This window comes from Rhinolophus sinicus, chromosome 2 (assembly GCF_057876585.1).
Source record: "Rhinolophus sinicus isolate RSI-liver-muscle chromosome 2, RSI-T2T, whole genome shotgun sequence".
Classification (NCBI taxonomy): Eukaryota; Metazoa; Chordata; class Mammalia; order Chiroptera; family Rhinolophidae; genus Rhinolophus; species Rhinolophus sinicus.
This window is the reverse complement of record NC_142502.1, coordinates 188,966,999-188,994,206: the sequence shown is the minus strand read 5'-3', so window position 1 is coordinate 188,994,206 and position 27,208 is coordinate 188,966,999. Positions and strand designations below refer to the sequence as shown.

General features: G+C 48.4%; 1 protein-coding gene across 1 annotated transcript in view; it reads left to right on the top strand.

The window, feature by feature from the left end:
• DCDC2C (doublecortin domain containing 2C) overlaps positions 1–27,208 on the top strand; it is a 56,298-nt gene that overhangs the window by 15,906 nt on the left and 13,184 nt on the right. Inside the window, exons 4-9 of the mRNA XM_088796365.1 lie at positions 4,446–4,574; positions 9,914–10,051; positions 10,859–10,901; positions 12,467–12,593; positions 13,652–13,752; positions 21,824–21,895. Of these exons, the coding sequence (XP_088652491.1) occupies positions 4,446–4,574; positions 9,914–10,051; positions 10,859–10,901; positions 12,467–12,593; positions 13,652–13,752; positions 21,824–21,895 (610 nt within the window). The remainder of the gene's footprint in view (positions 1–4,445; positions 4,575–9,913; positions 10,052–10,858; positions 10,902–12,466; positions 12,594–13,651; positions 13,753–21,823; positions 21,896–27,208) is intronic.

Here is a 27,208-nt window from a genome sequence, read left to right as displayed (position 1 = left end):
AGCACCCTCCCTTGTATCCTGCTCTGCTCTGAGGGGAGGAATGTCAGCGAGTCTCCGAGTCGTGGGCTCTCAGTGTCAGAGGGACACTGGCAGGCGTGTCCAGTCCTGGCCTTTGTCAGCCAGTCGCCTCTGCCACTTTCCTGTGTGACTGTCCTTCACTCTCATGCTGATCAGCAAAGGGCGGGGAGACCAGGCGGCGGGAAAACCCCTGCGAGACCCAACAGAGCCCCAGATTGGGGGCCTGAAGGACAAAGGGACTGGTTTGTTAGCCACACTGTTCCTCTCAGTATCCTCAAAACATAAGGCTCTTTTCTTCAAAATGCCTTTCCTTAGGGTTCTACACGGGGGCTGCTGAAATACATTAATCAGTCTTTTATAGGTGCCTTTTATTAATCTGAGAGCTGTTTTGAAATAATGAAATAGTGCTATTTCTAAACACCATGGGCATGTCGTTCTGAAGAATGTATAGAAATCTTGGGCATCTTTGGCTGATGGGTCTGTGAGTCTTTCCTGGCAAAGACAGGTTTCCCTAAAGCCACATTTTTTTTTTTTTGCATGACCCAAGACGTCAGTGAGTCTCACTTATTTGGACAGACTTTTTTCCTGTTGTAAACCATTTACTCTTGCAGCGTATGCTCCATCCTTTATGTTGGTGTCCTGGAAATCCCACTAGACGGACCCAAATATCTATACAAATGCACAATCTTTTCTACAAAGAAAAGACCTGATCGTGTTTGTGTGGACATCTTGTAACCATATGAACCAACACACACAAAACAGTTAGGGTGGCTTTCAGAGTCTTTGATGTTGGAGGGGGAAGGGTTTTGACCCTTCCTCGTAAGTGGGGGAGCCGAGGCGGAGGGCCTGGTGGCTCGTGGAGCATGAAGTCTGCAGCAGCCCGAGTTGGAGAAAGAAACTGACGCCCACAACTGTCTGGGTCTCTCAGAATATAGCGGGCCAAGACCATGTGCACGTGAACTCGCCAGCATGGAGGCTGAGGCTCCGATTTACGTCCTGGTTCTGTCACTAACTGAGCTGTATGATGGTAAATTTTAATTTAATTTTTTAAAATGTAGTTTTCAGTTATAGGTGACGTACAATATTAGGTTAGTTTTGGGTGTACATCATAGTGATTAGACAGAGGTCACCCCGGTCAGTCTCCTGTAACATGGTAGAGTTGAGTAAACGGCAGCCATTCATCACCATCGTCACTGACTAAAACCCGTTGCTAGATCCATGTGCTATTTCTTATTTAAAAAATTTGAAAAATATGTCCTACTTAAAATATTTCCCATTAAAATTTAACATCACATTAAGTGGTGCATTGACAAAGTAGTTTTTATGCTTTTAACATTTCAAAATTATTTTTAAAAATTAACTATTTTTTTTATGCCCAAAGTAATTTATGTTCAGGGTAAATACCGGGGGTGCCAAAAATATGTACACATTTTAAGAGATGTTATCTATGCTCAAGCAGTCGTTCGTGGTAACCAGAAGTGTCTGGACGCTGATGGGAACCACTTTGAGCACCTCTTGTAGTTGCAGACGTCACACGTGACTTGTATTCATCTTTTGTTATCAGTATATATTGTTGCAATTGATAGTATTTTCCGTTCTTAAAATGTGTCTACATTTTGTTGGCACCCTCTGTGTATAGTTTTAAAAGGTGTATAATTAAAGTAAGCCTTCCTCCCACTTTCTATCCCCAGTTCTTCAGTGACTCCCAGAGGCAACCAGAGTTAGTAGTTGCTTGAGTCTCCCTGGGAGGCAGGCTCTGCTTTAATAGGGATACGTACACTGCATACACCGTTGTGTTTCTTCCTTTGTTTCACCACCCAGTTCATCAAGAAGGTGGTTCTTTATCTGCACAAATAGATAAGCTGTGCTTTTAAAAATGGCTACTTAGTATTCCAAAATTCAGATGTGCCGCAAAGTAGCAAGGATGGGCTTTGGCTCTGCATCCAGGGGCCCCTCCTGCTTGTTACCTCTCCATCCTGGGAAATTGTTTTGGGTGGTTTAGATGGAAGACTGAGTGTGTGATGCTAGGACAGCACACACCTCAAAGCTGGCATCGCAAGAAGGGTCTAGTTCATTCTTCAGCTCAACCCCCAAACTCTTAGAGATGTGTTAAGTCCGTACCTCTCTCTGAGCCTGCCAGTTCCTAATTTATAAATTGGATACAGCAGTTATTTCCTTTCTTTACCTTTAAAAATTAAAAAAATTCTTATACGTAGTTTTCCCCATGTTTACATGCTTATTATAAAAATGTAGGAGTCTAGAAAAGCGTAAAGATTCAAAGTCCCTTGTTATCCCACTCATCCAAACAAGCACTGTTAGCCTCAAGGGACGTTTCCTTTTAGTGTTCCCTCGACACCTGCCGTCAGGCGTCTTCACAGCATCAGCTAGAATTGATCATTGTCCGCCCATAAATAACAAATTATGCATAAACAAATTTAAGTGGTGGCACCATTTATTGTTGTATAGCTATGCTGTAATTTACTTAACCATTCCTCCATACTCAGACATTTAGGTTTTTATTTTTTTTTAAGATTTTTATTGGGGAAGGGGAACAGGATTTTGTTGGGGAACAGTGTGTACTTCCAGAACTTTTTTCCAAGTCAAGTTGTTGTCCTTTCAGTCTTAGTTGTGGAGGGTGCAGCTCAGCTCCAGGTCCAGTTGCCGTTATTAGTCACAGGGGGCGCAGCCCACCGTCCCTTGCGGGAGTCGAACTGGCAACCTTGGGGTTGAGAGGATGCGCTCTAACCAGGTGAGCCATCCAGGAGGCAGCTCAGCTCAAGGTGCCGTGTTCAATCTTAGTTGCAGGGGGCACTGCCCACCATCCCTTGCAGGAGTTGAGGAATTGAACCGGCAACGTTGTGGTTGAGAGCCCACTGGCCCATGTGGGAATCGAACCGACAGCCTTCGGAGTTAGGAGCATGGAGCTCCAACCGCCTGAGCCACCGGGCCGGCCCCTAGGTTGTTTTTATACTTTTGTTTTTGTAAATCATGCTACAAGAAACATCTTTACTTGTATATCTCTGTCCATTTACGTGGGTTGGATTTCACGGAGTAGAAAGACTGGGTGAGTGGTGATTCACCTGCACATCTCACCACGCTGTATGACCACAGCATCCTTCTGGAAGGTTGCGCTCACTTTTAGCTGCATCAACTTGTGTGTGTGTGTGTGTGTGTGTGTGTGTGTGTGTGTGTTCGTACTTCAGCTGGGGCTGCCCAAACTTGGGGGCCGCACAATTCAGCCCGTAACTGTGTGCCTGTTTCCCCACACTCAGGATGAGAATGTATATTAAATATGTTTAAACATTTAGACAGAAATATTATATGACCTTGTTTAAACATTTCTTTCTTTCTAAATTATTATTAATAATCTATATTTGCAAAGACTTTTGGCATGAACCATTCAGGAAAACCAATAGATGGAAACAGTGTAGCAAATATTTACTGCGTAGTTATATCACATGGATGAACTGTGATGTAACTCACACAGGACACTCCTTTCAAGGGTTTGTTTTGGGTGGTATTTTAACATGGGAGAAACTGGCCTCTGGGCTGAGTGGAAGCCTGTGTCCACAGAGCTTTGAGAGAAAGCTGATTCTCTTTATTGTGCACAAATACGTTATATTAAAATTTATATTTACTCAAAAAAAACCAGACATATTTCTCCCATTTTAAATTATGTGCATTTTAGGAATAACAACAAGAAAAGAGCAACTACCATACATAATAAAAAATTGAGAGCCAGAATTGTAAAACTGAGCTCGTGTTGTTAAAAATACTATTCATTACTTCTACACTTACAGAAATAAGCCTCATATTTACATTATTTCAACATGAGTCACAAGAGTTTGAAACTGTTGCCAAGTGGCTTTGACTAAGTGGCACAGCCTCCCAACACCAGGCCCTGGGTTTTGTACCGGGCCCCCCACCCCTGTACCCCTGTACCCCCACCCTGACATGTAGAAATAATAGAATAAAGCCACTGGGATCCTGTGAAAGCTGCCTTAAAGCTGCAAGAATGAAATCGATTGTTTCTATTATCTTTTCAAAGGACTGCACCTTGTTTCCTTTGGGACACGGTCTTGGCTCCATGGGAAGGGAAAATGGCTGGATTTTTAAAGGCAAAATGTCCCCCTTTGTTTTCCGAATGGATTCAGTTTTCTTCCATTTTACCCACCGTAGTGGAGGCGCAGTTTTGTCCTGCTCATCTGGGCACTTTATATTCTATGAAAAGGTATTTCCCCGGCGTGTGTTCCCAGCGTCCCACGCAGCCGGCGTGCGGCCCTGTGCAGGGCAGGCGTGGAGCAGGCGTGGACTGGGTGTGCGTGGCGAGCTTCCTACACCCTCTCATTATAGCTCTTCCCTCGAGTTCCCAGTGTTTCCCCTGACATGTGAGATACTAATGGATGCTTTTCTTTTTATTCTTACAGTGTGTTCACGAACGGACAATTGTTTATTCCCCCCGTACGGATTATCATCCCCAAGTTCAGCCTGACGGACTGGAATAATGTGCTGGGCACGATCGGAGAGAAGGTCTTCCCTCTGGGGGGCGTGCGAAAGTAAGGCCTGTCACCTGGGAACACCCGGGGGTCACAGCAGCTCCGCTTTGTGCTTTTCTGGGAGAAGGTCCTGCCTGGACCAGCAAGGGCTAAGTGACCGATTGTTAACTCTGATTTTCACTCTCAGAGGCAGACAGCGCTTCCTGTCTCTGTGCCACAATGATTTTAACTGGTTTCTTTCACGATTCATTCAACAGAACTTACTGGGTGTGGTGAACAAGCCTAACCAGGCAGAGTCAGGCCCCAGCCCCCACTGCGTGGGCCAACCTTCAACATTTCGTTAGATGCAGCGGTTGGTATAACGAGGCCCCTCGGTGGTCAGGAGACGCCGGGGAGTCACGTGGGGCACCAGTGTCTGAGGCTGGTTAGTGGGGAGATGAATTCTTGTAGGAAGGAGGCAGCAGGAGGCCGTGGCCACTGGCTGACCGGGAGCCTGATGGGCCACTGCCACCTGCGTCAGGTGACCTCAGGCACACGCTTGACTTCTAGAAGATAGGAAATCATCTAGAAAATAGGAAATCGTAATAGTACCTACTTCCAAGAGTCATAACGTGTGTAAAGTGCTTACATAGTGCTTGGTGTACAGTGAGCGTTAAATGGGACTGGTGATAATGGCTTGAACAAGCAGTCCGTTTGCGGTAAGTCCTGTCCTTCCACACGACTCAGCACTGCTGTGAGGCAGCAGCGAGGCCCGAGGCTGGCACAGCTGTCAGGAATCCAGGCCTCAAAGGCCCTACAGGCCAGGCAAGCACCTTGCAAACCTGTAGCCACTGGGTTTGTGTGGACGACAGCTGGCGTGGCAGTTGTGACAGTGGACTGGAGGGTGGGGTGGGGTGAGGCAGGGGGCCCTGGGAGGACACGGTCCTGAGCAGGTGGAAGGCGGTGTGACCTGGAGGATGGGTGGTGAAAGGTTGTCCCTTGTGAATGGACAGGAGGAGAAGCAGGGACAGCCAGAGGGACGTGGAAGGAGGATTGCTGAGCAGCGACAGGGCCCAGCAGGACCTACCGGCAGCCCTGTGCTGTTCTCTGACCCTCAGCAGCTGGGACAACAGGAGAAGGCAGATGGGTGGGGAGGTCAACCCGGGAACAGGTGTGGGGTGTGAGCAGGGTGGGAGTGAATCCGGGACATTCCTGGGGTCGGGACCAGGGTCCTGGCTGTTAGAGTGGAGAGAGAGGCTAGGAGGGAAACACCTCCCTGTTGGGACACCGCTGGGTGACAGAAGACCCACCACCCTGTGTGGGCGTGAGCTGAGAATGTGTCGGGAAGACAGAAATCCTTCAAGTTGAAAAATGAGGACATGTGTTAGATGCTGAGCGGTACAAGAATCATCTCTATGGACAGGGGTGGTCCCCGTCACAGGCATCGGGGTGGACGGGCAAACACGTTTTCTCCTGTTTCATTTTTTTGTCAATTAACTCTATTGGACATAAAGTAAAACATAAAAGATGAGTAGCTATGTGAGTCTGAAGCTTTGGGAAGAGTCAGGTCGGAGGCATAAACTAGCTCTGTGTCTGCATACTGGATGGTATTTGAAGTTGTGGGGTTGGATGTGAAGAGTTAGTGTCTGAGGGGATGGCTGAAGGCTGAGTCCTGGGGCACAATTACTCAACAACCCCATTCAACCTCAGTGACGGGGACACGTGGGCTTGCCATCTCTCGTCTCTCCCGTACTATGTTTTAAGCTTCTTAACGCTTGAGACTGCCTGGTAAGTTTCTGCTTTGTAACCCCTCAGTAGTGAGGAAACTGGCTGAGCTGACCCCTGGGCCCCGAGGACCATGAGGCCAGGTTTCAGGGTGCCCAGGCTGCACTCTGCACCCAGAGGTTTTGAAACCTCAGCTGAAAATCAGATATGTTTTTGAAGAGCTACATGCACTTAAAAAGGAATCTTGTTAAAGATAATATATCAAAATTCCTTTAAGGCTGACTGTATATTTATTTTGGGAAAATAGGCAAATTGGCTCTATTCAGAAAAGAAAGGATTAAGAAAAAAAAATGGCGTTTTCCACTATATCCCCATCCTTATATGAAAAAAAAAATAATTTAATCATTGACATTTTTATAATGCCTTCCAGGTTACAGAACAATTTTCCAAATGGTGCTTCATTAGCCCTCACACCTTCTGAGATAGGTTATTATAAAAACACCTAGTGTTGACCGAGTGTTTTATAGTGAGAAACACTGTTATTTATATACACGACCTCACTGGGCGCCGCTGTTCCTGTCACTCATTTCCACATGGTTCACACGTCAGCAAATCCTGCACATCTGTAAACATCACGTGTAGGCTCTCACGTGCACGTCCCTGAATGTGTGAGGGAGCGTTCCCCACAGACGCAAACTTCCCTGTCTCCACGAGCAGAATTTCTTCTAGAAAAGTCTTCCCGTTTCTTGCCACTAACAAATTCCAGTTTGCTCTTCATGTCAGCCCTGTCCACTCAAGGAGCAGACTTGGACCCTCTCCTGTAGGAGCAGAGGTGGAGAGTCCCCCAGCCGTCGGCTCTTAGGCTAGGACGCAGCCAGGCGGCCTCTGGCCCAGTGGGTCTGAACCACGGGTTGGCAGCTGTGGGGGTCACCCAGCTCCTTCATCGAATCATCTGATGTCTTGTTCTTCTGCTTAGTTTGTGTCATCACTGAATGAAGAGAACACTTAGGTTCTGGAAACACACAAACAACTAATCTCCTCGCAGGCCTCCTTGGGCTTGAATGAGACCCAGAGCTGTCTTGGTGAATGCTGGGCCACTGGAGCTGAGTGTTTGCAGGGCCCGTTGGTTCCTAGGACACCGTGCTGACAGCTGATTTCTGGCACGCACCTCCCTGCACCCCAGGCCATCAGCTCCACTCACTACCCTTCTTGCTTCTGTGAAAGGCACCATCAGTTTGAGGCCTTCCCTCTTTCTTTAGTTCTGTGAGATTAATCTTCATTGTTCCTACACACATTTCTTCCCTTCCACTCTTTTGACTTATTTTGGGGGTTCTCATTATCTGCATTTTGGCACTTGTGCTCTTCCTTCCTTCCTTCCTTCCTTCCTTCCTTCCTTCCTTCCTTCCTTCCTTCCTTCCTTCCTTCCATTTCTTTCTTTCAAACTTTTATTTTCTTCCCCTTCATCCGTCTCCCCCCGCCCCCACTCTGGTTCAAGCAGTTGTTTCTCAGTCTAGTCGTGTAGGACATGCTGGTATTATGGGCCTTGCGCTCCCCGCTGGCTAAGGCAGTCGGTTGCCGGTCGGTCGGCCACTCACAGCACAGCCAGCCGCTCACAATGGCTGTTGGCTACTCACAGTGGCCACCGGCCACTCATGGCAGCACAAAGCAGCCCACGGCCGCTCATGGCAGCACAGCTCACGGCAGCCCAGCTCCAGGGAGAGCCGTTGTTCACAATCTTAGCTGTAGAGGGCGCAGCTCACTGGCCTGTGTGGGAATCGAACTGGCGACCTCGGCGCTTCAACCGCCTGAGCCACCGGGCTGGCCCCTCATTCTTATTTCTTGACTTCTATATATCCTATTTCTTATTTTGTGCTTCCTTCTGGAAGAGTTCCTTGACTTTGTTCCTTGATTTTCCCAGCAGTAATTTGTTTCTTACCTTATCCATTCTACTGTTCATCTCATTCTCGTGTTCTTTGTCTCCTCTATTCTTGTTTCAAGTCAGTATTTCCACTTGTTTCTTTTTTATGGCTTGTTGTTTCATATTGATAATACCTCCCATTATTTCTTTTATAACACTTTTCATTTTCATGTTACATCCTTGGTCCACCTGTTCCAGCACTTCTGCCTCGGGGGCATCTACTGACCGCTCCACCCTTTAGAGCCGACTCTCCAGGCCACGGTCCAGCGGCTCTGGGTGGGGGCGCCGTCCTCAGGACCACAGCCAGTCAGCCCCCTCGTCCCCTCAGCCCCTTGCCTGCTGAGCACGTGTGCTTCCCTGCTTTCTCCTGGGCACTGACCGTCCCAAGGCAATGGCAGGAGAACAGGACTCAAAGCGCTGCTTTTCCCCTGGAAGCCTTGTGCTTTGTTTCACAGGTGCCACTTCCCTACACCCTCCGGTGGCTTCTCCCAGTTCTCTCCCAGCTCGAAGTCCTCGTTCCTCCAGGGTTGGCCGGAGGTGGCAGTGTCATACAAGCTGAGCACTTGGAGGTGAATTTGAGGGTCATTGAAGTCAGCCCCCGAGGCTGGGGCCTCGCCCTCGGAGGGTTAGCAAGCGTTCCGGGTGCTTCTGAGGCTGAGGTCCGAGGGCAGAGGGAGAGGAAGCATAAGTGCTGCATGTGCTCCCTTTGCCAAGTGCTCTCGTTTCTCCTCTTCTTTCCATCCTGTGCTTGTACCATCATATTCATGGCTGATGGCACAGCTGGCTGGCAGTGACCTTTGTCTCCTTGCGGGGAGGTTTTTTCCCGTCACCCCCCCCCACAGTGCTCAGCCCACTGTTGCTTACACACAGTGTTCACCTGCCCTGCTGTGGAAATTGCCACTCACTGAGTCAATTATAAATGCCTGTCCCGGAGTTCCAGGCTCTGGGAGTCGACGTTCGAGGTCCAAGTCTCGTTTCACGTCCGTGACTGTCCACCCCATGTCCTGGCTTTTTGCACAGGCCCCTCCTGCTGCACCTGAACTTCACATGAGGACATTCTGCCCACCTTCCACCCGGCACGTTCTCCCACCTCTGTGACGCCTGCACCTGAGTGTCCCCTCTCTCCTCTTGGAAGCCCCCACTTGGTCCTTTGCTGGCCACACGTGTCTTGAGAGGTTTCAGCACTTTTGACTTTGGGGAAGCAGTGACTTTCTCATTCCTATTTTCATCCAAGGCAATGTCCACCTCATTGTCTGGCACATAAGAGGTGCTCAGCCCTGAGTAACTGAATTCTCTCTCAAATAAATGAATTAGCGAGTGAATATGTGCCAAGAAAGGTACAGGATAAAAAGCAGACAAATATCAGTCTTTTGGTGGTTATAAAAAAGAGTATTTGCTAATAAATGTTGGTTTGTTTTCCAAGTATTATTATAACAATATAAGCCAATTTGTATTAATTTTAGCTGCTATTAGTTAAAATTAACTGATCACCAACCAAGAGCTTAAAATGCTTTTGAGGACCTCTGAGTGCTTGTACATAATTAAAAATATAAAAATATACTTTAATTAAAAAAATCTAGACTGGAAAGCAAGCCTAATCCTGGATGAGCATCCCCCCCCCCACCCCCCCCCGGTTTAATTAGCCCGTTTGGGTTGTGTTGGGTCACGAGTGCGCTGGAGCCCAGTAGCGCATATAGCGCTCATGGCATCTGCATACAGTCACCCCGATGCCGCTGGTCTGAAACCTCCAACCGATTTCTTCTCTCTCTCTTTGCAGATTGTTTACAATGAATGGGCATCTTTTGGACAACTCAAAGCATTTGCAAGACAACCATTTTTATGTGGCGGCAGGACTGGAGACCTTCAAATACTTCCCTTACTGGCAGTGCCCCAAGGTCCCTACTGAGGTCCAACAGTGAGCACAGTTATTTCTTCCTTCCTGTGTTGCTAAAATTGGCTTTTCCCTGGGTCTCCCCCAAAGGTGGCCAGTTGGGCTACTGGCTAGTTTCCTGTAGTGAAACTTGGTATTCTCATTTTATATGTGGTATAGTTTTAGATTTTCAAAATCAGGCATGGAGGGACTACAGCTGTTTGATGGGTTCACAAGGACAGTGAGATCTTGTGTGGAGTCCATTGTCTTCTCCCGGGGGACCCTGGGAGTCTTAGGGGTCAAGAGTCTAAGTCTCAGTGTGCAAAACAGTTGCAGGACTGGCCCCGGGACATGGGACGACGGCCTGTGCTCCATCAGCACAAAGCTCGGTTTTCCTTACCTAAAATGCGGAGTTTGCATAGGGGCGGCAGCCTCTCCTGGGGAAAAACGTGGTGACTGTGACAGTGGCCCAGCACCGTGTGTGTATGAACATGAAGGAACTGGAAGGAAGAGGAAGACGTCGGTGGGAGCGCCTGTCCCCTCACCTGAGAGGAGAGGACTGTCCTTCTTGTCTCATAGACTTAAGCCTGAGGGACGCCCAGCGGCCTTCTCCTGAGGCAGGAAAGCCTCGGATTTTCAAAGCTCTCCAGCAAGGAAGTTGAACAGACTTCCTTGGGGGCCCTTTCTGCTCCTGAGGCTGGGAGGCCATACGAGCCCACGTCTCCTCTGGGGACCGTAAGCTGCCCCGACCTGGGCATTCCTCCTGAGGGCCAAGGCTGCACTCTACAATTTTATCAAGTTGGTTTTGGCGGAGCTTCACGTAATTCAAGCTGACTGTCTTTTGTCTTTCAGAAAGTACATGGACATCGAGAAATACTCACAAAGGAAGAAAAAAGTAAGTACTTGTTAAAAAGGAAAGATAGCAACCTGCTTGGGCTGCTGTCTCCTGGCATCAGCTCGGACATGTCACAGGCGAAGTTTCCCCGCGCTGTGGGGCAGAGCTGCTTGGCACTGTTTGGTGACAGGCTGGGTCCTGGCAGTGAGTGAGTTGGAGACTAGGGGGTATAGCTGAAGCTCAGAGCCTAGAGCAACACAGTGAGTGTGAAGATAAAAATACACACAGGTCTCGGGACAGGTAGGAGTGAAAGGGAGCCGGCTTGGTGCAGCTGGGTGTGCCCGGCCGGAGCTGGGGGAAGACGTTATAGGGAGACGTGGCAGCTGGAGTGAGGCACCGAGGTGAGAAATAGCGCGCTCTGGGTGTGTGCGCGTGTGTGTGTGTGTGTGTGTGTGTGATCTACACACAGTTTGATGTTATACCTTAAAGCTTGAGAAAGAAAGGCAAGGAAGTGTGAGGATATGAGACAGGAAAGGCAGGTAGAAACCAGAGCTCAGAGGCCTTTATATGTCCTTGTAACCTGTTCGTGTGGTGACCTTACGCCTCTACCCATCTTATAAAACTGTGTTAGTGGCTTTACTGGCACCACTGTTTATGCATCAAAGCTGCTGAATGCTGCTACTTGCTGGTCTCTACCTTACTGGCTCCTTAGCTGGGGCAACCCCCCCCCCCCCCCCGTGTGACACCTGGCCTGAGGGCTCTCCAATGTCTTCATCCACCTTTCCCGCCATCCACCAACATGCAGGATTTGCTTTTCCCTGTTACAGCTCAGATCTCTAACCGTCTTTAATCACCCCTGACTGCTCGCTGCAGCTCAGGATTTGAGCCTGTCCACCCATTGACGCACAGGCCTTCAGCTCTGACAGTCCGTGAGTCCTGCGTGCCCAGCACACTCTGGAATCCTTAGGTCCTGCAGACCTCATACCACCCAGGACAGACACTGTGATCAGTCCCATGGCGTCTGGAGGGCACTGAGACAAGACGTGAGGGAGTGCCATGCCTGGCGCAGAGCCGGGGTGTGTGTGGGGGTGACACTCAGGGAGACCCACTGTGTGCCAGCTCCAGAGTGGCCAGAGAGATTGTGTGAAGCCAGTGTGCGTGCGCTACTCTTCTGAGAAAGGCTGTCTTCCTCTCGGACAGTGTCCACTGTCTCAGCTGCACGCCCAGGCCTTTTGTGTCTGTCTCCAGTTGTGTCACGCGTGTGTGGGCACAGGGACATGCGAGCCTAGTCATCCTGACAGGTGTGGGTCTGCAGACACTTTGTAAGGTCTTCATGTATTTTTCGGGGGTTATTACATTTTCTTCATTTAAGTGGAATGATGTAAATATTTTGTTGCTTTTTAATTTTTCCAACTTACATTACAATTTGGTCTGTTTAAATAAGATTATCCACTTCAATGAGAGTTGTTTACAGCTTTTTTGAAAGCATCTTATGTGAAGACTCACACAGGAATCAAAGTCAAGTGTGGGGGTTATGGTGGCGAGCTGGAAATTTGCACGTCCAATAGCTGGTAAGATGTAGACACCGCCGTTCCTAACACTTTTATTGTTAATCTGTGCCCTAGGGGGACCCCAAAGGAAAAGAACCTCACAGACAGGACGGCACTGCACCTAAAGCACAGGATTCTGTCTTTTACGCCAAAGAAGAAAAGAAGAAAACAGGGAGAGAGCCTTTAGTCCACGGCGGTGCAGGTAATGTGACATTGCGACAGTCCCTTTCGTGGTCGGACATAAAAATGCGACCGTGTTACCAGTGGGTTCTTAGACCAGTTTCTTACTGCAAAGCTATGCTCTGTACGGTCTATTTACTAATAAAATGGTCAGCCCGTAGGGCCATGGTGGGGACAGTAGTGACACAGAATTCCCGCGCTGAGAGCAAGGGATGCCATCCACGATGAGTAGAGTATTTCAGAGAAACCCTGTCCTCCACGCGTATATGGCAGGGGGTGGGGGGACATTTTCCCTAAGGAACAAAGACACAGGAAACAGCCCAGCAACAAATCAACCCTTTGGGGGACATGTGAAAACAAAAGCCAACTGAATTGTTTGGGTTTACTTTATGCGTGTGAGAGACAGTTAAAAGATGAAACTTCAAAATTATTTTAAAGTGAAGTAATTCTATACACAGGACCTGTCACTGCCTCTGCTACTGCACCAGCACCTCGCCAGTTATGGGGCTTGGACTGGGTGCCAGGTCACGGGTTGTGGGGGGCGGGTGGCCCTCCCTTCTCTGCAGCATCTGACCCGTTTGGAAGCCGTTTGCCCTAAAACCTCTTCTAAGTTTAGCACATAGTTTGTGAAAACTCATGTTCCAACCCAGGTCTTGAAGTAACTTGAAGTTGGAAAGTCGGACGCCCTTATAATCTGACTTTGGTGTCAGGCAGGTTGCTTTGTGTTTCTCTCTGACTCAATGAGCTGGACACACGCTTGCTGAACGTTCAGCGTTCTTTGTCTCTGGGATGAGCCCCGTGGTAGGTGGGACAGAGCCGTGGGTCCAGGATCTTTGTGGGAACAAGGACATAGGCAGACAAAGAGACATCTAGGCCCACCAAGCCCCTGCCTGGACTGAAGGAAAAGCAAGGGCTATGGCAAACGAGGTGAGCTGGCCAGTGGGGCCTGGGGTCCCCGGGCCAGGCTGTCTGACAGTGACACAAGAAGCTCAGAGGATGCCGAGCTGTAACTCGGGGTTGGGTCAGAAAATGTACAATGGACATTGGTTTGAAAACCCTATCTGTGTTATTTTTCTCCAGAAGGTGACGTGTATAAAGCCCAGACTCCTAACATGGAAACCCAAGGGGCACCGGAAGTGAAGGAGGCCCAGGACGTGCAGGTGGAGGTGCCTGTGGACCAGGTGGGTTGCAAGCATCGCAGGGCAGTGCCGCTGCCTCCTTGCCTCTGCTCTGTCAGCCCGTCTGCCTGCTTGCCTCTCATCCCCAGCCCCTCTCCAGGCTCTCCCTGGCCTCTGGAATGTTCTGGGTCCCCTCCAGTTGGCTATTGCTCGTCCTTCAGACCCTATGTCACACATTTTCCCGTCTGCCCATCTCTCCTCACATGCTCTTCTGCTACCAGGACCCTTCTTAACACTTGTCATAGTTTGTGACTGCGTATTTAGCTCTGTCATTCTTGCATTACTGTCTCTTTGCTCCACTAAGTTATAACCCTATAAGGTAGGAAAGGGTCTGCTTTGCTCAGTGCTATGGACTTTGTTCCTAGTAGAGTTTGTGGCAGGTTGGAGGCCCTTAATAATCATTTGTGGAGTGATGGAGTGACAGACTGGATGATGGAGTGATGGAGTGACAGGTTGACCAAGTGGTGGAGTGACAGACGGGACGATGGAGTGATGGAGTGACAGATGGGATGACACAGTGATGGAGTGACAGATGGGATGACAGAGTGATCGAGTGACAGACGGGATGATCGAGTGATAGAGTGACAGATGGGATGACAGAGTGATGGAGTGACAGAATGACCTAGTGATGGAGTGATAGACAGGATGACAGAGTGAAGGAGTGACAATGGGATGATGGAGTGATGGAGTGACAGATGGGATGACAGAGTGATGGAGTGACAGATGGGATGACAGAGTGATGGAGTGACAGGATGACCTAGTGATGGAGTGATAGACAGGATGACAGAGTGATGGAGTGACAGACGGGATGATGGAGTGATGGAGTGACAAATGGGATGACAGAGTGATGGAGTGACAGAATGACCTAGTGATGGAGTGATAGACAGGATGACAGAGTGATGGAGTGACAGACGGGATGATGGAGTGATGGAGTGAGAGAATGACCCAGTGAAGTCAACCATGGGCCGGTCACTTCCTAGCTTTCTGACCTTGGGCCTCAGTCTGCTTACCCAGGCGATGGGGATATAACTCCATGCAGGTGTGTGTGGGGCTAAGTGAAGTAACGCACATGTAAGTTCCCAGCCCAGGGCCTGTGAAGCATTTCCCTTCTCCTGGCTTCATGGGGAAGTGGAGTGGGGTCCTATGGACGGTGCAGGGGGAGATGTGGGAAACAGGTGAGATGGGAGAGGGAGGCACGGGAGAGTGGGAAAGGAAGGGGTGCCGACAGCAAAGCCTTGTGCCTGGACAGAGGTAAAAATGGAGGGTCAGGCTGGGATTCCAGCGCAGCTCTGTCCCCACCCCCAGTGCGGGGGCAGGTCTCCACGGCCCTCCAGCCTCGTCTCTGCTTCTGCACAGGGACGGCTGGGCTGGGCCAGCTCTAAAACACACGCCTTTTTCTCCAGTGTCTATCTGAAGGAACTGAGAGTACGTTTCTAATTGTTAATAGTTGAGAAAAAAAATTTACATTTTGTAAAAGGTCAATATCAGCATGTGAGCCCCATTTCATCTTTCCTAAACAGACTAGGTCCCAACCCTGTGTGTATAATTACATAGCACCAAACCCGGTGGCCAGCGAGCTTTTCTGCCCCTTCTTTGGTAATCATCACTCTCAACATTGCCATTTGTTTTTAATTTCTGCGATTTTTCTTTCCTGTGACATATTTTAAAAATGTTACAGACTGTATCTTAATGTACTAGCTTTCCACTTCCTTTGGACATTTTGAACACTTTCCCCATGTGTTCTGTCGTATTTTCTAAATCACTAGTAATATTATTTATTCTTTTCCTTGACATGACAGAAAATGACCAAAAGATTTGGTTTTTTCCTTAAAACCCAAGCTGACAGTTTAAATATTTTTATTGTGCATTTAAGCACGTTGATAGTAATAAGTAAACTAAAGCGTTTCAGGCAGTTACTTTTAGACCACATTTATCCCCGCCCAACACTGATAATTGCTGTTGTTCCGTTGCTTACTGTGTGTTTCCTGGGTTGCAGACTGAGAGTCTGACACGAGTGTTAAGCACAGGTAGAGCACAGGTAAACCCCAGGTAAGAACAGGTAAAGCCGCAGAGCACAGTGCACGCGCTCCTATGTCCCCGTGGCCAGCGTGTTTGAGTCTCACTGTGATGGAAGCTGTGGAGTGAGCTGGGCCGCCCCACAGAGCGTGCGGGGAGCGGAAACAGGAGCGTCAGAGGGTGATCAGTGAGGGGGGGGGCGGAAGGCAGGGGGGAGCCGGCAGCGGGCGAGGACAGGCCTTCAGAGGCACAGGAAGGCTGGTGGTGTTACTTTCTGTGTCTCGATTCTTTTTCACCCAGGGAGGGCTGATGTCTCAGTGAACAGACTCTCTAGTTGTCAGGAGTCAATATTAAAGCAAGTTCCGTGACCTTGAAGGACCAGGAGACAGAGACTCTCACCTCTGACTGCATCAGTTGGCATTAAGACTTGTTTAGTGTGAGCTGGGGTTGCAGCTCTTCCTGTCACGCGTAATGTATGTGGTGTGTGACCAATGAGAGCTGGGGCCTCAGGTGACGAGGGACTGCTGCTACCTGGGGTGCCAGACATAAGGGGCTGGAGAGAGCAGAGCATGGGGAGGAACCTTCCTGCACAGCCCAGCTGGGGAAGGTGTTGTCACCCACCTTCTCATTTCCTGACACATAGTAGGTGTCCAGCAAATGTTTGCTAAATCCCACTGAACAGATGTGAGAAAGTCCCACATGGCTGGATAGAGGCTGAGAGGCGCTCAGGTTAAAGTGCAGTTCAGACCATCTGGACAGATCCCTGGTGCCTGACTGACCCCTGCGGTCAGTCCTTTTGGGAGGGGCTGCCTTTCCTCTCTCTGGCTTGGGGGGCCCTCACAGTGCATTTTACCATGTTCAATGGTTCAGAGAGGTCCTGGAGTCAGAAATGCTTCCTGAGCTTTTGGTCAGCCTCACTGCCTCCGAAACACAGTGCCGGCCCTGCCCATGTGCAGTTCTGCACAGGTGGGGACACCCATGGAGCAGCAAGGCTGTGTGGTTCCCAGGGGCCTGGAGAGCCCTCTCTCATCACAGCAGTGGACGCTCTGCTCCTGGGCAATGCTGGCTCTGGGGGGGCGTCTACATCACAGTGGCCACTCACCTGGAGACCGTGGTGGGTTTTGTGTGTGTGCTGGGGGGTGCCTGGTGCCCAGCCCCTGGTCCTGGTTTCCCTGTGGAAGGAGGGGAAGGCGCCCTGAGGACTTCCAGTGCGTCCGTTGAGGAGGGTTCGGACTTAACATGAAACCGCTGACTTCCTGGGGAGCTGTAGGGCTCCCTTTGGGTTTCTGACTCGTTGGACTCAGGTTTGCATGGAGCTGATTGTGCTTCCTCCAGCTCAGGGTCACTGTAAAGATACAGTGTTACCACATATGACATCCCAACTAATGGATTTATGAATTGAGACCAAACCTAGACGGATGAAGGGAACCTTGTGAAGTAAGACTCCTCCACATCCGAGGGGGGTGGTTGTCACCCCTGGTGCCCGTTAGCCGCAGGGGACCAGAGCTCAGTGACGAGTGGCCTCACTGAGGCCACTGAAGGACTCACGTCCCCAAACTCCCATTGCTAAGTGAGGAGCTGGAGTTAGATGTTGATGAATGAAGAAGGTGGGCCGTCCTTTGCTGCTATGAGGGGACATCACAGAATGTTCCCTTTTTTGTGACGAGGAGCAAGGAGGACAATGTGGGCCCCTTAGGCTTCCTTCATCCCAGGACGTAGAAGCGTGTCCCCAGGTCCTCCACGTCAGCCCAAGGAGTCCCAGAAGCTGTGCAGTGAGGGGTGGTCAGCACTTTGGAGCATGGCAGGGAGTGTCAGGAACCGAGAGATAAAGAGATGTCACAACTGCTTTGAGGCTACTTTTCCCGACAGCCCAAGATGGCTGCTAGCTGTGCGTTTTCACCTGTGCTCTGATTTCTAAGATGCTCCTGCTTTTCCTGGTTTTGTCTCCTATTGCTTTCTTTTTAACTTACCCACAGAGCAACGTTTGTGCTTACGGTCGTGCACTTCACTGTCTACCTTCAGTCCCTGGTTTTCTATCAGTTGACACCTGTGGTTCATTTCCCACACAGCCCCTCTTTCCTGCATGTGTCAGGACTGCATTCTTACGTCCCAGGGCTCCTAGTCATAAAAGCTCATTCCTGAGCACAAACTTGACATTGAGACCCTCAGGAATGCTGTTGATGTCTGTCTTTGGCTCATGAGAGAAGCAAAATCAAGGTGCCCAGTTAGAGAAACTGTATTTTCAGTAAACTGAGCGCCTTTGGTTATTTGCATCATGAGTGGTGAAGCTTCACAGTCACTGACCCCATTTGTCCCAAACCAAGTGGTTCTGGAACAGGATGGAAAGCTGGTTTGTGGGAAATAGGATGAAAGTGAAAGGGATTGAAACCCTGGAAGCAACGTGGCTGTTGGAAAGTGTGATCCTGCTGGTCATCGATCGTGACGTGGATTATACTCCTTCTTCAGTCACCCTTGATGTTCTTCAAATCACGAAGGTCTGGGTCCAGTTCTGGCCTCTCCTGAAATTCAGTCACGTTCAGAGTCCCTGAGGAAAAAGCACCTTCCGTAGATGGTCCAGCAACCACCGTTCAGTGCGTGCCACGCCACCTTCTAAGCTGTTACACTCCAGAGGAAGAGCTGAGAATGAGACACTAGGTCAAACTAAGTAACGTGGACTAATTAGTCAGTCCAATTTGTGTAATCTCTGAATTGTTTAATTAGAAAAAACATGATGGAGCTTTAAACTGTGGGTCCTTTCAGGCGTGTGGAGTAGCTCACACCAAGCTAACGGCGGCCTGTGGGGATCCACTGAATGGATAAATCCAAAAGCACAGTTAGTGCTTTGTCCGTTATGATGCTTTCAGACCTAAAGAACAGAAAGCCTCAGAGGGGTGTCTAAACAGTTGGGAACATGCATGGCACGCGTGATGGAAGTCTGGGGCCTTCTGTGTAACGGGAGCTTCCAGAAAGGACCGGCTTCTTCCCAATGCCCCGCCCTGCCTTCCTCAGCTCTGGGCGGCACATTGAGACACGTGACCGTGGACAGGAAGAATGGAGAGACCATCTTCTTCCCTCTGCCTTTTTCAGGTAGTGAGAAAGGCTCTCGCAGGGACCCCCAGGCACCCACCACCTGTCTCTGTCTAATTTTTACCACGAGCCGAGGAGGCACAATTGACCTTTGGTGATGTAGATGAATCAACATTTACTTCTGGTGTCTGGAAAGGGGCCCAGACTCCCCTGAATTATGTATTGTACCGGGAAAAATATTGCAAACAAGGTAAGGAAGGGCTATGAGAGAGGTAGCTGTGTGTCTGTCTGTGACTATTTACGGCACCTGTCTTCCCCGTCTTCACAATGGAATGTCCGTCCTCCTACCTTCTCCCAGGCTCTGAATCCTATCCCCTGACAGCTTCTCAGGGCGCTGAGCTGTCAATTATTTATTCTCTCTTTTTTTTTTTTTTTTTTGTATTTCGACTGCTCCCTTTGTTTGAACCCTCCTGGCTGGATGTTCAACATGCTGAAAGCACTCCTGTGACCCAACAACGCTGACCCCTCCCTTGGCCTCACTCCTCTGTGGGCAGCACCCGTCCTGTCACTTGTAAGCCAGAGGCGGTCGCTCCTCATTCCCTTCATCCCCCCAACCCCCGCCCCTTGGCCTCTTCTGGCTTCTGCCCATCATGACACAGCACAGCTCTTGACCTCATACCCCCAAATCCAACACATTTCTCCTTTCTCATCACACTTGACACTCTGGGCCACTCTCTTTTCCCTGAAACATTCTCTTCCTTTGGCAAGACCCACCCGTCTCCCAATTTCCTTCCATCTCCCCAGCCACACGTTCTTTCTTCTTAGGCTTCTTATCTTCTACCTGAACATTAGATGTTGGAGTCCCATGTAAATTAGGGATGGGACAGCATTTGTTTAATCCCTATAGACCTTTTTCCTGGGCGAAATTCTGTATCATGTGGCCTCAGGTTCTGTGCAGCTGTCTTTTCTGAGCTCCAGACACATACACACATCTGCCGAGTTTGTCACTCATCAGATGTTTTAAGATCCTGAAGTTCTGCCGAGGGAGGATGAGCCCATGGCCTCCTTCTCCACTCTCCCCAAACTCTGTTCTCCCCCAGTGCCAGCAGGTGTGTGGCACCCATCCAGCCAGCACGACAAAAAGAAACTCATGAGAGGTTCCCGAGACCAGCTGTTTTCAGCCCTTCTGTGTCCAGATCACGTCCAGTTCCGCCAGCTTCCCCTTGTCAGTATGTCGGGAGATCCAGCCCTCACGTCCACCTCTGGCACCTAGTTCTGACCTGTCGTCCTCTGGCTACACTGCTGTGATCACGCTGGTTCCCCATACGCTGACCACCCCCCGTATGTTTGAAGTTCAGTCCCGCAGCAGGGAGGTCACAGACGGTCCCGTTTGCCTGGGATGGTCTTTCTTTTCCTTTTTATATATTAATGTGCTTCCGTCCTTCAGATTTCAAATGAATGGTTGCACTAGAGGAAACGTTTGCTGGGCTCTCGTGTATGTTAAATCCCATCAGATTCTCTTTCAGCTTCGTGCTTGCTTCTAGCCCCTATTGCAGCTGTGCTTTCACACTTAATTATGTGCGTGTGTAATTCATATTTGCCTTCCCTGTAAGACACTGAGCTACATGAGGGCCGTGCGTGTCTGCCCTCACTATCACTAGTGTATCTTCAGCACCGTGTGACAGTGTGGTAGGTGTCCTGTGTGACAGGGTGGTAGGTGCCCCGTGCGACAGTGTGGTAGGTGCCCCGTGTGACAGTGTGTAGGTGCCCTGTGTGACAGTGTGTAGGTGTCCCGTGTACATTTGCCAAATAAATCAGTGCATCAGTGATTGGCATCACATCAATTATTCTTTGAAAGAACGCGCTTTAACATTGTTTTTCATGTGGTTTGAACAGTCGCCACAGAGTTCTACTCCTCGTGATGAGTTTTCTCTGAAAATATAGGAAGACATTGCTCCTTCAGTCTTGGTCTGAAGTTTCAGAAAGTCTGGTACCTGAGGTCTGGGCTGATGGGACCAGCTGAACTGGACACTCACCCCGCGGCACTGTAGCCATGGAGCTCGTTTGCTACACATTCAAGGGTCAGCTGGCAGGAGCCAGTGGGTCCCTAGGGCTGACATCCATTCCGGTCACTTGGAAGGAGGTGCTTCTCCACCCACTTCAACTCAAGTGTGGCTGTGTGACCTGCCTTCACCAGTGACAGGAGAGGGGAAGTAATGAGTGACGCTCCCAGCAGAGACCTTATGAGCCAGCATGGAGCTTGCCACACTGCCCTCCTGTCTCTGAGGCCATGGAACCCTGAGGAGTTGGGGTCTCCATCAGTCTGGCATCCTGGGTGACTGACGAGCAGCCCTCAGTGGATGTGGCAGGTGCACTTGGTTTGCTTGTGACTGCAGGGTCACCCACCTACTCTGACTGATACAGAAGTGTAACTGATACAGAACAAAATGACTGATACAGAAGTAGCCCCAGTGGGAGTCTTTTTTTTTTGGCCACAGAACCACATGATTTCCCCCAAGTCTGGAGAGAGGTTCCGGGCACCATTTAATTTAAGATGGTCATTGTGTTTGCCCAACAAGTCCTGACACTGGGACGTGTCAGCAAGGAGAGTGAGCACACACTGCTGTGTGGTCAGCCAGCTGGGCGGGTGTCTGTTGCACACACAACATGGTGCTGGATGGGTCCCCAAGGCACACTGGGGGTTTGAGAGACATTTCTTACCTGCTGACCAGACGCACGTGGGCTGACCAGTCCGTTGATTTTACACAAAAAGGGTTGATAGTGCTTCTCCTTAAAGACTCCTCCGGCAATTTTATTTAACAGGTGGCATTTCGTTGGTGGGACCAGAAGTAAAACTGCAGAGCAGATGTATTGCAGTGGAAAAGAAACCACTGTGGGAAGCTGCAGTGACTGTTTCAGCTCATGGATGTGGTCTCAGAGCCACACGATTTCATGTGCTCTGAGCCTCCCCAGGGAGGTCTGACGTAGGCAGACTGCCACTACATCTACACATGGTGTCCTTTGTGCCTAGGTACCAGCTGAGACAGTTAAAGAAGATGACCAGACACTCAGTAACGACCCTGGTTCTGAAAGCAACGAGAAGGTGAGCTACTTCTGTTTCTGTTTTGCGTGTAACAGCGTGGGTCTAAGATACCTCTTTATCCTTTGAACATGTTGAGAGCATTCGTCTTTGACATAGAAAGAATCAGGAGCCCTGTCGGTTCCAGGATACAAAGCAGCGTAAACTGGAGCGTAGCGCGTGTTTTCCAGGTGGGCTGTACTTTGCATCAGGTCTCTTGTGTGCTAGAAACGACATGAGTCATTGTAATGGCTTCTGTACTTGTCCTAATTACCTTTTCCGGTACTGAAAGTGTGTATGTGTGTATATATATACTTTTAGTCACAGACCAAGAAATTCTTTCCCAACTGCTTTCAAGATATATTTTTAGAGGGGAGAGTCAGGGGAGGTGGACTGTGGCCCCAGGAGCGTGGGGGGCTCTTTTCATGGGCGCCGTGGACACTCGTGTTGTGGGTCGTTGGCGTCACGTGATAGCGCGGCTTGCTGGGGAAGCAGGGCGAGTGCAGTGGACCCTGTAGGTGGCAGCAGCGAGCACAAGGAGCCTGGCTGTGTGGCTTCTGCGTGGCTTCCTACCAGACACTTGAGACGAGCCCTCGGGCAGGAAGCTGTGAGGTTGTGACTCTTCTGTACAAAATATGTGGAAAACAAAATCTACTGTTATCTTGATTTTTTTATTGAGCGAAAGTTGGCAATTAAAAGTTGCATATATTTGATGATGTGATGTCTGTATACTTTGTGCAATAGTCACCACAATCAAGTTAATTAACGTATCCATCACCACAGTACTTACCTCTTTCTTTCTTTCTTTCTTTCTTTCTTTCTTTCTTTCTTTCTTTCTTTCTTTCTTTCTTTCTTTCTTTCTTTCTTTCTTTCTTTCTTTCTTTCTTTTTTGTGGTGAGAGCATTTATGACAAAATTTACTTTAAATATATAATTCAGGTAGCTAAGAAATAGGTTTTTTTGGAATTCATTTTCAAAAGTCTAGCTCTAGTTCTTTTTTCTCCTCAAGGTGATTTTTGTTTTTAAATTTTGGCCCCAGGCAGGAGGTTGTGTAATAAATCTGGGATCTCGAGTTTGAGTTCATTCTGATGCTGAACCCTCCAGAGCTATAAGTAAAGCTGGGGGTGCCACAGCCTTGCCAATGATCCTTTTCTCCTCTTAAACTTGCCCGCAGCTCCCCGGCTCCCACATTTAAGAAGAGGGAGAAACGGCCTGAGGTGGGGGAGGGGGCTTGTGGAAGGTGCCAGGGCCACGGGGAGTTGTCACTTGTTCTTGTCCGCCTTGAAAAGGGCCATTTGTGGGAAGGACATGGGTCCTCAAAAACTTTGACCCGGTTTGTCAACACCAACGGAGTTTAGGATCTAAAACAGTCAAAGGGAATAACCTTTCAAACAAGCATTTTTTTCCTTCCTCATGCTCTTAAATGTTTTTGATTTGGAGCCAGTTTTCGGGGAAAAGTATGCTGTCTGCGTCTGGATGGTTAGGGAAGGTTTGAAATGAGGAGAGAGAGTAGTTCACTGCTCTGGTGACACAGTGTGAGACTGTGCTCCGAGGGTTCCAGTGACAAGACATTTGTCCCAGGGCAGTAAGTGAAGAGCGGCAGAGACCCCGTGTGTTGGGGGAGTGGAGGAGAGGAGAGAGCTTATGTCTCAGTTATGGAGTCACCCAGTGCCGTGTTTTAATGGGAATATGACACAGGCGTTTTGACTGCATGCCGTTTATATCATCACCTGGGCACCTTGTGCTGACTGGCTGTTGACATTTGTCGTCTACGCCTTATTGACTTGTTGCGTGAATCTGCTGGGCCTCTGGGAGCATTTGTGTGTCTTAGTAACTTGACGTCAGCCAGCAGATTTAGTGTCTTTCTTAATGCAAGCGATATTGTCGAGATGACGGCAAACCCAAGCAGCTAGGGTTTTGGGATCTGGGTTAAGAACCTACGCTTTGGGGAAAAGAAGGTGATAAGGAGCATCGAGCCTTCATTCTCTTGTCCAAACATTAATGACATCAAAGGGTAGGGATGGGCTGGAGAGAGGTTCACGTCTGTCACTTACGTCCCATCTCACCCTCACGTGCATTCTCCAGCGTAGGTGTCAGTACCCCACTCTGCAGATTTGATAACAGTGAGACGGTGAGAACTTAAATAGCTCGACAGTGACATGCAGTGAGGAAGGGGCAGGGAGCTTGGATGTGAACCCAGTTTTGAACGATCCCATTGGCTGTGTTTTCTTTCCCCCGGGGAATCATGCTTGGGTGTAATTTCTTAGGAGAGGCACTCACGGTGCCAGGTTTCTGGTCTCTCCCTCCTAGGCCGATTGCTTTGTGATGTTAGGTATTCTGGTCTCCGGGTACAAGATGGCAGAGATGTGTAGCTCTGTGAGGTCCACACTCCCTCTGCTTCCAGCGTGAGCTGAACAAAACGGAGTTGGTGTGTCTTCCCTACTGGCATGAAACGCCCTGTGGAATTGAGGTTTTCAGCCCTGAAATCTAGCCCCTGTTTTTGAAGGATCAGAAAGAGAGCAAGAATTTTATATGCATGATCATAGCCACTAACATGACTACTGATAGTAAAGCAAAACTGCTCAGATTCCACTTCCTGGCCAGTAGCCCCCAGTGGGCTGTCCTGCCCTCGGGAGGTGTAGCTTCACTTGCCGTTTCATGTGTCTGTTCTTTGAAGAGTGAACCCTGTGATGTTTATTTGACATTAGCTATTAGGTTTCTTAGGCATGTCATTTCTGTGGTGACGTCCTTCTCTCAGTGGATTGTGACATCCTTAAGGGGCCGAGGATGTGCCTTGTCATCCTGTGTCCCGTACACTGTCCAGGACAGCACCTTATCTGCTGCAGGTGTTTACCAAACAGTTGTGGTTTCCAGTTACCTGTGATAAGTTGCTTAAACTTAAATATATAATCCTGGAGAAAAATGGCAACGACTTTGCAAATTTGTAAGAGAGCGCTTTATTATGAACATTATGTTAAAAATGTGTGTTCTGTTTTTGAAGTTTGATTACAGGGTTTCTGTTTTCATTTAAAGTTTTTGTGTGTGTGGTAAAATATATATATATATATATATATATATAATAAAAATGTGCCACTAGAACCATTTTTAAGTGTACAATTCAGTGGCATTAAGACATTTGCAGTGTTGTACAAGCATCACTGTTATGTATGTCACTGGCCCAGAAGCGGGTGACAAAAATCAAAAGCAAAAAATAGAGCTGTGCTTTCATCTGACTTTACTTCACCCTCACAATGCTTTAAATATGTTAATTGTGCAGGCACAACAACTCTGCCAGTATCTGACACTTTAACAGAATTTTCATCTTATAAAGAGAATATTATCAACATTAATACACTAATTTGAAAAACTCTTCTGTGAACTTGTAAAGATGAAACATGTACTTTTTCTCCTTCCCCTATTTCAAGTTGTGTTCAAGACACAGGGTTTTAAGTAAACTGGGAGCTTGAGAACTTTCTGCACTGAGCCAGACTGGGATTTCCTCAGTTCTTTGTGCCTCGTGGGGTTGGACCTACTGGTGTGCAACGTTTTATGTGCAAATAACACTCTTTTATTTATGCGACCTGCTGAGTTTGCACCACAATGTGTAAAAGTTTTAAAAAGATTTAAGTCCATTCCAAAGGAATGTGGAGATGTGCATTGCAACGCTGGACATGTGTCCAGAGGCCTGGCTTCCGGGCTCTTCAGTGCTGGCATGGGTCCCCACCCGGGAGAGTCAGCGTGTCTGCTGGCCAGTTCTGCAGGCAGGTTTCAGAGAAGACTCACGCTCAGGAACGGGCAGTCCTGTGCGACCTAAGCCTTTTTCTGACTCTGAGACCTGAGGTATCAATCTTCTAGTTGGGTTTTTTTGTTTGTTTGTTTGTTTTAAGTTTTTCCTATTTTTGAAAAGGCCACATGAAAATCTCATGGGTAATTTTGTGTATTCTGTGCAGTGGGGAGAGTGTTGGAGAGCGAGAGGGTGGGACAGAGAGAGAGAGAGGAAGAGAGAGGTGGAGAGATTGACTTTAATATTTTGGGTGCTGAATTTTTCTTCCTTTGAGCTTGTGCTTTGCACATTTCTGCCTCTTGGTGTGCTCTGTGTGCTGCCTAGCATGGCCTCGACCTCATCTCTGCCCTTCTAAGTCCCTCCTGCCCTCTGTGGCTCCTTGCCAGTGGCAGCCTCCTCATCAAGCTTTCTGGATCTTTCCCAAGAGCTGGTGTCCTCCCTCCATGGTCTCCAACAGTATTATGTTTGCATTTCTTACACCATCTGAGCCACACTGGCTTTTCTGAGAGTCATTTTGTGCATCATCTCTGCTGTCTCCTTGGGTCGACTCAGTTTTGTGAAGGAAGAGTCTCTTCTCAGGTCATTTCACCATCACCTTCAGCACGTTCCACATCACCTGGCACACAGGAGTCACTGGTCTTGAATTTGATCAGCCACCAAGTAGGTAACTATGGTTTGGCTGTAGCCACGGCTTCACGGGGGTAATTTGATGAACTTTGGCCAGGACGGTGGGAGTGGCAGAGCCAGGGCTGGCCAGTGACTCCCAACAGAGAGGACGGAAATGAAGCCGAGTATCCAGGGAGACTCAGAGGCTCCATCTTAAGAAGCAACCAGCTCCAAAGCCATGACATTTCTCTGTATGGAAATTAAACTCTTCTCTTTGGCAAATACTATAAAGTCAGAAGTCAACCAAAACCTGGAAGGAACTATTTTCAGCACAAGTCAAATTTTTTGTAATTTACAAAGAACTAATAAGTCATTAATACAACCCAATAAAAGAAGGGCAAATGAAACAAATGGGAAATTCATGGAGGAGAATACAGATCTCCAAAAGATGTAAGAAAATATATCCAAATCATTCCTAATTAAAGAAGTACAAATCATAAACAGTGAGTTTTTAAAAGAAGATTCAGAAAGAGAATGTCCAGTGCTGGGCAGACACAGAAGAGCAGTGATGGTTCTTAACAGGTTGAAACATAAACTGGTACAGCCTTAGGGAAGGGATGTCTGCTCTATTAAAATTAAACAGGCACATATTTTTTTAAACCATTATTTCCGTAGCTGGGAATCTCCCACAGGTGTACTCATTCAAAACAAAACAAAACAGAACAAAACAAAACAAAACAAAACAAAACTAGAAAGAAATGAGATAGTCATATTTAAGGACTTGTTGATTAATTTATGCTAATGGAAAACATCACAGCTGTAAAAATGATAAAGTAGACCTATATTTGTGTACTGAAGTTTGCAGGTTCCAAGATATAATATTAAGAGAAAAATATCAAGGTGCAACAGAGGATATAATATGCTATATTTTGTATAAAACCATTTAAC